Source organism: Protopterus annectens, chromosome 4.part0, assembly GCF_019279795.1.
Source record: "Protopterus annectens isolate FY-2018-M chromosome 4.part0, PAN1.0, whole genome shotgun sequence".
NCBI classification, from domain to species: Eukaryota; Metazoa; Chordata; order Ceratodontiformes; family Protopteridae; genus Protopterus; species Protopterus annectens.
Genome location: NC_056733.1, coordinates 828,986,828 through 829,000,035, shown reverse-complemented (window position 1 = coordinate 829,000,035; position 13,208 = coordinate 828,986,828). Strand labels below are relative to the sequence as shown.

The 13,208-nt window shown below is 40.5% G+C and overlaps 1 protein-coding gene and 1 non-coding gene across 2 annotated transcripts in view; one reads left to right on the top strand and one right to left on the bottom strand.

The window, feature by feature from the left end:
- Nucleotides 1–13,208, top strand: part of PPIL2 (peptidylprolyl isomerase like 2) — a gene marked incomplete in the record, with an annotated part of 2,081,325 nt that overhangs the window by 453,532 nt on the left and 1,614,585 nt on the right. The window contains 1 exon segment of the mRNA XM_044068775.1: nt 5,683–5,734. Within this exon segment, the coding sequence (XP_043924710.1) occupies nt 5,683–5,734 (52 nt within the window).
- Nucleotides 2,647–2,719, bottom strand: TRNAR-CCU. The gene has a single exon. It is a non-coding gene; the product is annotated as a tRNA-Arg (tRNA).

Below are 13,208 nucleotides of genomic sequence, written 5' to 3'. Positions count from 1 at the left end.
ACCTTCATAGGCGCAAACTTAAACACTGTTCGGATGTCAGCTACCCTTACAGAACAAAGAGTTTCAGACATTCAGACTCATGTCAGGATCATTCTGGCCAGCAAGAAGGTACAGGCCAGAATGGTTCTAAAGGTATTAGGTCTTATGGCTGCGCCATCACTCTTCTTCCCTGGCTCGATTCTACATGCGCCTCCTTCAGTGGATGCTGTTCACACAGTGGTCATACCAGCAACTCCCAATGCGTCACCAGATTCTGGTGACACAAACATGCAAAGAACATCTTGCTTGGTGGATCACATCGTCTCAGGTTCACCAAGGCAGGCGCTTTGTACCTCCGTCCCGATAGCCACTGTCACCACGGATGCCTCCCTGATCGGGTGGGGGGGGTCATTATCAGGGCAGGATGGTTCATGGGACGTGGCAACCGTTCGAGTACCATCTGCACATAAATGTCCTGGAGATGAGAGCAGTGCTTTTAACGCTGCAAGCCCTCAACGACTTTCTTCCCGTAGGGACAATTGCAGTCCACACAGACAACATGTCTGTAGTTTGGTATATCAACAAACAGGGCGGAACCAAGTCCTACCCCTTGTGTCGAGAAGCGCTCAGACTATGGCAGTGGGCGATCTCCTCTCATCGGTTTCTGGTAGCAACGCATATCCCTGGGAAACCAACATTATAGCGGACAGATTGAGCAGAGCTATTCTCATGCCTCACGAGTGGTCTCTCAAGCAATCCATAGCGGAAGAGATTTTTCTGGAATGGGGTTCCATGTTGCGATCTTTTGCTACTCCCCAAAACAGCAAATGTCCAGACTTCTTCAGCCTCTTCCTCTATCAGGCCATCCCCAGAGACGCTCTGACCCAGGATTGGCCCCAGGGACTTCTTTATGCCTTCCTCCATTTCCTCTGATCCCTCAGGTGATCCAGAAAGCTACCGTTTTGAGAGCCAAATTGATTCTCATTGCCCCTTACTGGCCTCGACAAGTTTGGTTCCCGTTCCTCCATCATCACCTTTTGGTGCAGCCGTGGCATCTGGACCCAGTGCCAGATCTACTGATTCACCAATCCGGTCAGCTGCACCGGTCAATCCCTTCTCTCAACCTCACAGCATGGTTGCTCCACTTCCTTCCTTAGCCAGGCTTCCTTTGATCTCTAACCCAGTTAGAGATATCATAGTAGGTTCACTAAAATCCTCTACCAGGAGGATTTACACAAGCAAATGGAACGTTTCTCTTATTGGGCTAAGGCCCAAAATATTGATCCTTTTACTGCCCCTGTTCAGGCAGTTCTGGACTTCTTAGCAGAGATTTTTCATGCAGGCTCCTCTTCTTCCACAGTCAGAGTTCAGTTGGCTGCTATTTCTAATTTTCATGTCGGATAGCAGATCATAATATTATGTCCCATAGGCTCTGCAGGGCCTTCTTGAAAGGAATTTTCCTACTAAAGCCTCCAATCAGGAATCCTCCTCCTCAGTGGGATCTAAATTTAGTGCTGACATCCTTGATTCTTCCCCTTCGAGCCAGCTGTTTCTTGTTCCCTGAAATATCTTTCTTGGAAAACTTTATTCCTAGTGGCTATTACATCTGCCAGATGCTGTGTTTTTAGCTTTAGAGAGAGCAGCTTTCACCTGCGCATTTGAGATGTCCGGGAGGCTACACTCGGCTGGGATAGTTATCTCTCCTTTAGGGGAGAGGGGTGAAGTTTGCACTGAACCTGTCTGCCAGTATGTTGGCAATGTCTGTGGGTTCAGTGATTTTTGTATCATTTTGGACTAATTCTGAGCATATCTGGGAGTTTCCACCCAGGTTCCTAACATAGCTGAAAAAGGCCTTATGATTGTCCTTTGAATCCATGGCAATTTTTCTCTCAAAATTGGCCTTAGTTGATTTTATGAGTGCTCGTATTTTTACTAATAATGATCAGGGGTGACTTCCCTTTTATGGATTTTGTTCTATCATGTAATAGCTTTCTCCTCTTATTGTAAAGTTTGTTAATGGCTGGGGTCCACCAGACTGGATGTTTGCCCTTTGTGGAAAGAGTCTTGGTTTTATTTGGGATTGCCTGATCCATGCAGTCCTGGAGGTGTTCATAGAAGGCATTTGTAAGGGCTTCCGCAGCTTGGGTTGTGGTTTCCTCTGGCTCAGGGGCCTTGAAGGATACCACACCAGTCTTGAGTAGTGTGAAGTTTAGAAAAGGAAATGAGCAAATTACATAGAAATGGTATTTGTGGGGGCAGTACATGTGGTATAATGTTCAGGAAGGGGAGTGAGGTTTAAGGGAAGGCAAGCATTTGAACAATTTATGCAATTATGGACTTCAAAGACTTGTTAATAAAGAAAAATGTATGATATATATAATGTGTAAAGGGAAGTAATCTTGTTTGTTTTCTATTTATGTACAAATGCCTGTGTCTTAACTAATAATTTAATAAAGGCGATAAAACATTTTCATCATGTGTCTTCTTCAGATTGGTAGAAGACGTTTTATTTATTTATAGGTTCATAGGTTAGTACTAGGCTAACTGCCCTTTTTGGGCCATTTGAAGACTAGCCAGTTACCCCATGTGAGAATCAAACCTTGCACCTTGTGTCTTTAAGGTAAATACCTTAACCATTATGTCATCCTCCCACCCTTAAAATTATATCACCCCAGATGGGATTTGAACCCACAATCCTTGACTTAGGAGGCCAATGCCTTATCCATTAGGCCACTGGGGCCTGACAAATTGATATTTGTTTATTGGGAAAGTTTGAGCGGGTAATAAATACTGATTTTCAGTGCAGGCCAGGGGAAAAAAAGCTCCAGAGAGTTAAATGACATCAAATAAAACACAAGTACAAATGTAATTAAAAACCGCATATATGCATACAGTTTGATAGTGGAATACATAGGATACAGTAAAGCATGAGAAGACACCACTGATATAAAAATAAAAAAATGACTATTAAATATGACAATCATAAAGTATAAGAAGCATAGACTACTATGCTAAGAAGTAAAAATAAAAAAATGTTCAAGTCCAGTCTAAGAGTGGTGAGAGGGTAGGTGTTGAAAGGTATAGATATATAGTATGATAAGAGGTTAGTATTTATTAATATAAATCACACAGGTCAGTTGCATGGGCATAGCCATGAGTTGGTGAGAAATTCTTTGAAAGGGGACTTAAATACGTGTAGGCTAGATATAATTCGGATTCAATTTGGGATAGATTTCCACAGTTTGGATATGCAGTGTGAGTATAATCTTTGCCCCATACTTGTTTTGCTTTATACACTTCAAGCAGGTTTTTGTCTTGAGTGTGCAGGGAGCTATTTGGGAGACAACCATTTTAATTAAAAAAAAATGCTTTGCTGTCACTTTTGAGATGCTTAAAATACTTGTAAATTGGCAGCTGTTCTGTGTGTGATACTATTTTTTAAATGGGTAGGAATGGCACATAATTAAAGCTAGAATATATGAGTACTGCCATTATTTAGACACAAAATGTTTGCTAACATTTATGTAAGCATACTTTGACTTGAAATAATTTCATTCAGTTTATATTTTTTGTTTTAGTTAGTGTAGGGTATGATTTTAGAGGAGAGAATGCTGATAATCTGTTGTATGTAAAGGAATTTAGGTGGCTTTAAAATCTTGTGTTCCAGCTATTCCCAGTAGCATGGTTTGCATCGATCATCTTTTTCCCAGTTTGTGCATGAGTTCAGGGTGCTATATCAACAGTGACCATCCCTTAAAGCCTGTGTTTACACTGATGGGTGGCTAGAACTGCCCTGCCACATGATTCTTTTAATTTAATTATCTTAAAGCAAAATCATTGAAACGTTAGTTGTGTTCTTTTATCTAATGTTTTTATTTTACAATGCTAAATGGCTTATTTAAGTCCGTGATTCTGTGCTGAAGAAGTAAAGAATGCTTGAGGATGGTGCTGAGTAACATAAAGAGCTGGCCTTCTAGCAGCTTGGCCATTTGTATTTTGGTCTCCATTTGTGTTTGTTACTTATTTACTGAATTTGAAAAATCATTTTTTGGTTCCAAGTTACAGGGTGGCTTACCATATATTTGCAGACTTGTACCTATCTTTTGCCCATCTTCTGCTCATTTACAGAGGACTGGTGATGCTGGCTATATTTAACCGCTTCCGTTAGGCATCATCTGTTGTCTATGTAAGCCTTACATACTCATTTGTAGAGTATACAGTATTTGGTCATTTCTGCTCTCCCACAGTTAATTCCCTGAACTCTGGTTATTTCCCAAGAGTGTATCCTGTGATGCTGTTTTACTTATTTATTATATAGACAGAGTTTCACACTCCTGCACTGTGTTTAACATGGATCTGATCTCCAGTTGAGGGCCTGTTACATGTTTGCAGTTTAGAGACATGATCCCTAGAGAAGCTATCCCAAGACACTAAGCTTGGGACTTCCTGAAATTAATGAAGTAACTCCCACTCTTCAGAGACAAACTTGCTTACCATAGTGGTAGATCTGGCTTAGCAGTTTGATCTTCATCTTCAAACCCTTCCTCTGTCCTTGTATTTGCTTTCCTTTGCACATAGGCTTGTATTGCACTACATCTTTATTTCTATTTCTTGTGTGACACTTTTGCCGGATTCTTTGTCTCACAGTATTGTGGACAGACAGGGAGGGGCCCGGTAATTGTAGCTTTGGAAAATTTTTAATAGTGTGTTAATCCTGATGGCAATGAAGGTGGAAGTGACATTCCAGATCTGTCTATATAATATGTAAGTTACATTTGGCACAGGTAATATGTACAAGATTCACAAAGTTCAACACATTTTTAAATTGAAATACCACTTTTTATATGTTTTGATGGTTGCACACTGCTGCAGCAGCACAACCCCTGTACATCCCCCTGTAGTTTAGATGCATCCCTGCACTGGCCCCATAGGTGATGACACTGCACAACACCTGATGGTTTGCCTGCATGCTAGGGTTTGTCTCCAATGCAGCTAGAAGAACCTTCTGCATTTTTTATATCCCAACCCCGGCTCCCAACGACAGTGAACAGGCAAAGCCACATCTTTCTTCTGTTTCCCCAAATTGTTTCAGCAAGAGTCTGAGTCACTAATCAAAACTGTGATCACCTGCATTTTAGTCAGAGCTTAATACTTGTAAGTCAGTGAAGCTATCCCAAACAAGCACAGTTACTATCCGTAGAGAGAATGTTTCCTTGAGAGAGCATGGTCCATTAGCTGCTTTGGAAAAAATGTCAGATAGTGACTGATGATGCAGTGAAGTTGTGTTTGATATACTTCTGCAAAAGTTTTTTTCTCAATGATCAGCAGTTGTACTAAGCATCTTACACAGCTGTAATTTTTGCAAGGTGAATGGTCTTTTGCAAAAATTAGCATTCAGCTTATAAAAGTAGGGCACCAGAATCTGCTAGTAGTCGTGTTCCTACCCTTTTTAAGTTCACATTATATTTATCTGCTAGTAGTTGTGTTCCTACTATTTTAAGTTCACATTATATTTAAATAGTTGATGTAGTGAAAAAATACATTTTATTTATTTTTCCTTTCAGAATTACACCAGGCAACGCAAAACATTTTTATTGTTTAAACTTAGAATGAGTGAATGGCAGTTTAAGTTTGTAGAACTTGATTGTTCAGTTTTTTATTACTTGTGTGATATTATAGTGTTATCTTTTTCCGTTTCTCTAGAAACTTGATGTCAAGAATCTCATAAAACTCCACTTTCACAAAAATAATGATGGTAAGTACCAAGAAGGGTCACTGCAGGAAAATGTTGTCCCTAACAACTGTGAATTACAGAAAGATTTTTGTTGCTGTGCGACAGACATAGTGCTCTACAAAAGTACAAAGCAGCCCTATTTGGATTATTTCCTAGATAAATGTCATAGTTTAAAACCTGAAGTTAAATCACAGAATGGCTTCCCAGCAGCTCTCATTTCAACTCCTGATCACTTACATAACTGCAGAGCTGGGCAATCGGCAGGAAACAGTTTGACTGGTTGGCAAATTACACTTTGTTTTTCTAAACTGCTTCATGATATACTGATTTTAGTTTCCTAACAGCAAGTTATCAAATGAGAAAAAGGTTGGTGCTATATTAAGAATATGTTTTTTGGTCCATTTTGAAATTCAGAGTAATGAGGTCTGCAACATCAGCAAGGTTAATATGTTTACTCAAAGTATGTTGGTAGTATCACTTAAATGTGGGCTCCTGCTTTGTTCCATGGTTTTACATGTATGTGTATGCATAAATGCTAATACACATAAAGACACACAAAACACACGTATATAAGCATGAATCCATACATGAGCGTACACGTGTATAAATTATATTGTACGTGGACAATATCTACTTGTGTATTTACAGACTGTAAATCATGTTAGCTTTATTGGACAGAAGTCCATTTTCTGAAGGGAACCCTGAAGATGTTAGACATCAAAGGAAGGCATTATTGCACTTAGAGAGTGGGCTTTCTCTAAAATTGTTGTTTAACTTATTTTTTTTTTGCTATATTATTTTTCTATATATTTTTGATATAAAATAGTTCCACTGCCTAATGTTTCAGAGTTACTGTAGTATGTATAAATGGTGTTGGAGGAAGCATATTACATCCAAAATATATCATTTTTTAAAACATGTAGATATTTACTCTGTTTATGGTCCCTTCCTCCCAAATGTGTGTTTTTTGCCAGTGATTGGGGACTGAAGTCACTAAATAATGACATACATTTGACTTTCAGATTTTATTTCCTTCAGAAAATTCATGTTAACACAAATCCTGTTATACAAGCTATTCTGTAATTTTGTAAGAACAGCATTTAAAATCTGTTGCTATTTTTGAGTCTTTGTTTCCCACCTTTATTTCAGACTTTATCCAGATTTCTTGAGCTAGAAGGTCGAGAGGCATGCAAACCTCTTTACTGCTGCTGCCACTGGCCTATCGATCTCCCTCTCTCTCACACACACATAAACACACACACACACACACACACACACACACACACACACACACACACACACACACACACACACACACACTTGCACTTCAGAAAATGCATGCCAACACACCTAGTATTCAAGCAACTTTGTGATTCCTGTTTTGAGCATTTGTACCCATTGTATTTTAGGCTTTATCTGGATATTTGAAGTTAAAGTTGGAGAAGTACACAAACCTCTCTAATGCTGCTGCTATCAGTGCTCAGTCACTTTCGCTCTTCTCTCTCTCACTCACACCTCGCTTTTATGCATCCAAGAATACACACACACACATCAACACATGCACACTTTTTCTGTTTCATTAGTTTTTGCACTTGCTAAACAGCAAAATTGTTTAGCGGCTGTAGAATAATGGCTTATTCACTCTTGCTTTCACTGACATGCACAATTATACACTGACACAGACATAAACACACAATTTTTAAAAAAATGTTTCTGTGTTATATATATTTTACACTCGTTAAACAACAGAAGCACCACTTATCGAGCGTAAAATAATGGCAGCCATTAGATTATTATCAGTCCAAGCACCACGGCAACTTGATATGCTGCCATGAAGCAGTGGACTCGTTTTTCAGCTGGCATTATCTGTAGATTAACACAGACAGTTGAAGACCTCCTGCTGTAGGACTTGCATGCAGGCCTAGATGAAAGATGTATTTTTATTCAAATGGACCAGAACGTTTCTTTATGCTTTTCCACCCTTTCCTGTGATGGCTAGTGTTCTAAAGATTTGGTGGGACCCTCCAAAGGTAATTGTGGTTATCCCCCTTTTGTCCCAGGTAGCAGTGGTTCTCCAGTATTTTGAAAATAACCAAGGGAAATTAACACAAGCTTCTTCACAGAATAGGCTTACTCACTTAGGACAGAGAAGCTTGATATACCCCAACCGCCATCTTCTTCAGTTCATTGTTTGGATGATAGAATCCTAATTCCTTTTAGACACCTTTGCTCTGAGGGCAGCAAAAAACCTGCTACTAGAAAGTCACATATGGGGAAGTTGAAACTTTTTTTTTTTTTTTTTGGGTACCATTCCCATAACCTGGGTGCTTTTGAGGCTCAGACTTCTGATTCTTCACGATTTGTGTGAGTTATTGTCCACTTTTCTATTATGATGCATCTCTAGGCCATATCTGCTTGTCTGCCCTTAGATCCCTCCCTTTCTTTCCTGTCTCTTATGAAATGGTTTTTGAAGGGATGTTATCTGTCCAACTAGTAAGACAGTTTACTCTTGCTTGACATCTTGATTTTGTTGCAGAAATCTTACACCATTTACTTTTGAACCTCTTCTTCACAATGCTGATTTGAAGTTCTTACTATAATTTAGACTTCTTCAAGAGGAGTATGTGTTAGAGATTCTTGTGGTGAATCATCCTTATCCCATTTTTCACAAAGGTAGGGTAACTTTGAGAATAAATTCTTCCTTCATGCCTAAGGTTGTTTCGTATGTTACATTAAATCAGGCTATTCATATATTTTTCGATCTGGAAAGAAAACCGAGAAAAGTTCTACATGCTGTGGATGTCCACAGGCAACTCTGATACTACATTGACAGAGCAAAGACTTCTGATCAACTTTGTGTCTCCTTCGTTTCCTATGCAAGTAAGAAAAAGGGACAACCTGTATCTAAACAGACTATTTCCAAATGGCTGTCCCATGCTGCTGCTTTTTGCTATTTTCACCAAAACAAAATAATTCCAGTCAAAGACAAGGCCCAGACTACTAGGGCTCTGGCTACTTCTCTGGCAATTTGGAAAGGAGTGGACTCTAGAAATATACTAGAGGCAGCAACTTGGTCATCTTGTTCATACCTTTGTAAGGTACTACAAGCTAGATTTTTTTCTCTAAGTCTAGAGCAGGCTTTGTTAGGACTGTTCTCCAGGGGCTGCTTGCTTTCTAAGTTGTGTTATTTGTTCCATAGCCTAGGACACTGTAATAATGATCTAATGAAACGTACAATGGATATAAAAAGTGTACACACCACTGTTAAAATGCCAGGTTTTTGTGATAAAAAAATGAGACCACAGTAAATCATTTAAAAACTTTTCCCACCTTTAATGTGACCTATAACCTGTACAATTCAATTGAAAAACAAATCTGTAAGGGGAAAAATATAAAAAATAAACAAAATACAGCTGGTTGCATAGGTTCATAGGCTGGTACTAGGCTATCGGCCCTAGGGCCTATACAAGCCTAGTCATAACAATTCCTTGGCTATTTCTTCCCACAATATTTACTTCCCTGGACCCCTGTCTAGCAGGGTGACTGACTTGATCCCCAGGGTCAATTTCCTGTCTCCCATCCAATCGTCAAAGTTCCTTTTGAAGAGAGCCAAATAGGTGCTCTGCTTGACATGTATGGGCAGCCTATTCCGGAGTCTGGGGAAGTCTCTGGGTCAGGAACCTATCCCTCCAACATGTTTTGTTCATTGTGATGACAAGGTTTAGATCCCTGGAGGGTATGGCTCTGAGGGATTGGGCTTTCTTTAAGTGTAGCATGTCCAACAGCTCTGGGTTTGACATGCCCTTGTATGTTAAGCAGAGATCGCCTCTGAGTAGACTATATGTGACTCAGTATAGCTGGAGTTTTTTTTAGACAGTCAGCATAGGGCATCTGGTTTAGGCCTATAATTCTTTTAGTGAGGTATTTCTGTGGCCTTTCCAGTTGTTGCAGATGTCTTGAGAGGTACATACCAAATGGGGCATTGTATTCTATAATGGATCTAATGAGGGATGAGTAAAGTGGGACAATGACCTACTTTTTTCTGGATGAAAAGCCCTTAGTGATGAGGTGTGCCACATAGAAGGATTTTCCTGACTGTTGTGGCGATGTGGTTATCAAAGGTGAGGCCACTGTCCACTTGTGTCCCTAAATCTCTTATCACACTTTCGGTGTTTAGTGTACTGCCATCTATGTGGTAATTCACAGGTACATGTTCTTTCCCAAAGGGGATAACTATACATTTCTTGGCACTGAGCTTGAGCCCATGGCTTTGGCACCAAGCATCTGTTTCTGTAAGGCCCTTTTGTAGAATATCCCCATCATTTGGGGATTCAATAATGGCTCCCAGTTTGCAGTCATCTGCGAACTTTGTTAGCCAGAGTCCCTTAGTGCTGACCTGTACTTCAGAGAAGTAGATGCCAAACAAGAGAGGTCCCAGGGCTGAACCTTGAGGTTACTCCACTTGTCTGGAGCTGGATTTGGAGTCGACTACTTTTACAGTGTGGGTTCTGTCAGTAAGCCAGTTGCCAACCCATCAAGTGACATAGGGATTAATGCCCAGCTTAGTAAGTTTATCTATGATTCCAGAGTTGGGGATGGTGTTGAAGGCCTTGGCAAGGTCCAGATAGGCTGTGTGGATCGCCTTACCCTTGTCCACAGCTCTGGAGACTGATTCAAAGAAGTGAATCAGGTTCAGGAGACAAGATTGGCCCTTCATGAACCTAAACTGGGTGGGGTCCAGTGTTTGAAGGTAGCCAAATGTTTTTATTAGTTCCATGGCCTTGCAGATCAAGCTCATAAGACTGATGGGGGTGGTAGTTCCAGGATCCAAGGTGGATACCCCCTTGTGGAGTGGGATAACTGTAGCTGTGCACCACTCAGTGTACACAAAGCCTGAGGTGAGGCTATGATTAAACATGACACTTAGGTGAGGTGCCAGTTCATTTTGTAGTTCATGCAGTACACAGCCCGTGATGTTGTCTGGTCCCATGGATGCTGTATTCTTAGCTTTGGGGAGTGCAGTTTTTACCTGTATGGCCGTTATTACTGGAATTTGGCAATCTGGCAATCTTTCAGTATTGTGATGGGCTCTTTTGGGGGTGAGAGGGGAGTGAAGTTGGCACTGAATCGATCTGCCAGAATATTGGCAATATCCTTGGAATCATTATGTTTAATGCCATTCTGTTGTAGCTCAGAGCAGATCTGAGCATTGCCATTTAGATTCTTGACATAGCTATAGAATGCCTTGTGGTTGTCTTTGGAATCTTTGGCAATTTTATTTTCGTAACTAGCTTTGGAGGATTTTATGAGGGATCTCCACTTCTTACTGAGGCTGGTAAGGGAGTTTTTTTGCATCCTGGGATTGTCATCTTTTCTGCAACAGTCTATTCCTTTTGTTGTAAAGTTTGTTTATGACAGGGGACCACCAGATTGGCTTCCTTTTTTGGAGGAGAGCGTCTTGGATCTATTTGGGATGGCACGAATCATGCACGAGTGGATGTGCTCGTACAGTGCCTTAGTGTAGGATTCAGCAGTCAAACTTTCAGTTCCCGTCTGCGTGGGTGTCATAAAGTTTGTCACTTCTGACTTGAGTAGCATGAAGTTGGCTATGGAGAAGTTTATTACGGAGGTTTCCTTACTGGGAGGTGGGGGAGGGATGTGGATGTCAAGGGTTATTAGCTTATGATCAGACTTGAACAATGAGGGGGTTGACCATAGGTGTGGATCATCGATTTCCCATGTTGGTAATAACCAGGTCTAGGGTATTGGAGCCCCTGGTGGGACTATGGATTAGTTGATCCAGGGCATTGGAATTTATGAATTCCAAGAACTGTTGGGCAAAGGTGTTGGTACATGAGTAGTTTTCCCAGTTAATGCCAGGGTAGTTGAAATCACCCAGTATTAGGGTGTTTGGTTGTATCTTAATATTTCCAGTATGTTTAGAAAGGTATAGTGGGGGATCTGTAGCAAGCTACAGTTTGGATTGCAGTCTTACCTAGTGTTTGTTGCAAATGGAGAATTTCAGATGCATTGTGTTGGGCAACTAGCCTGGTGGTGTGAATATCCTTGGTGAATATGGACACTCCTCCACCTATAGTGTTTAAGTCCTGGTTTGGTGGCCGAAAAGTGTGCTAAGAGTTGTAGCCTGGTATTGCAGGGGTGCTCTCTGGAGCCTGGAACCAGGTCTCGGTTATTGCACAGATATTATTTGGTCTTTAAGAAGGACAGAGTTATTGTAAGAGTTAATCCTTCTGTACTTCCAAAGGTGGCTTCTGAAAACATGTTACATTTGCTGGACTTGCATCACCAACTTTGTTTTTACGTGCATTGCACTGAGTATTTGGAAGACTGATCAGTTGTTTTCCTTTTCCATAGCCAAACAGGGAAAGGGAGTATCTAAAAATGACTTTCTGTCCCTGGTTATCTGATTGCATTTCCCATGTTTGCAGAGAGAAGGATTTGTTCTTACCTAGACCTCTTAATATGTGGCTACATCTACAGACTTCTCCAGAGTGTCACTTGACTACATTTGCTCTACAAGCTGGATTTACACTCAGTCAGGAGCTTTCTTTAGTTCTGTTGTGCTCTGAAATGTCCTTCTATAAGAACTCCCAAGTTTGATAGTAGCTTGGGACTCTGTCCTAACCCTTGAGTAACTGACAGAAGAAATATCAGATATGAAATTTATGTATGTACCATAATGATAGATCTGTGTTGTGTAATTCCGTCTTTCCTGAACTTCCCTCCCTCCTCCCCCATCCTTTAATTTCTCCATTGCTCCTGGAGTGACAGTGCTTATGAATACCTTGACTTGATCATATACTCTTCAAGTTTTAAGTTTGGAATCTGTTTCATCCTATGAGGTATTTGGGTTTTTGTGACAGAGTAATTTCCTTTATGATGTTCTATGGGCAAACTCAATCGGAGGTAACTCTCTTTGCAGGTGGTTATGGGTAAGGGGAGGAGGCTGAGGATTTGATCCAAAAGTCTGAGAGTGGCCAGAGTCAGATCCAGTAACGCAGCTGTTGAAGAATGGAAGCAGATGGCACAAGTCTATAGTTATAAGTGTATAACTTTTGTTTTCTTTGGCTTACTTTGCGTGTCTTGTTTCTGTGTTTTCCTACCCATTTCTGTGGCATATACAGTTTGAATTAATTTGTAACATTACATGTTGTCTCATTACTGTTTTGCTACCTACCTACTTTTTACTGGAGGCGGTGGTATTCTGACTTTACTTTTTGTATTCCTTGTCTTAGTTCTTTGAATTTACTATAGATTAACTGCTCAGGATGACTGCTGGTATATTTTAGGCAAATTAAATGTACTAGAGTAATAAATGTGCAGTTACTGTAGAAGTGATGATCATCATTGTAACCCAGTATGATGGACTGCCTGCTACACTGAACAAACGGAGTAGTATCTGTGGGGGAGGTGCTGAATGGCAGCAGGGGAGGATTCTGGTTTTAGTCATATCTTCATGATGAAATGGTGCTTT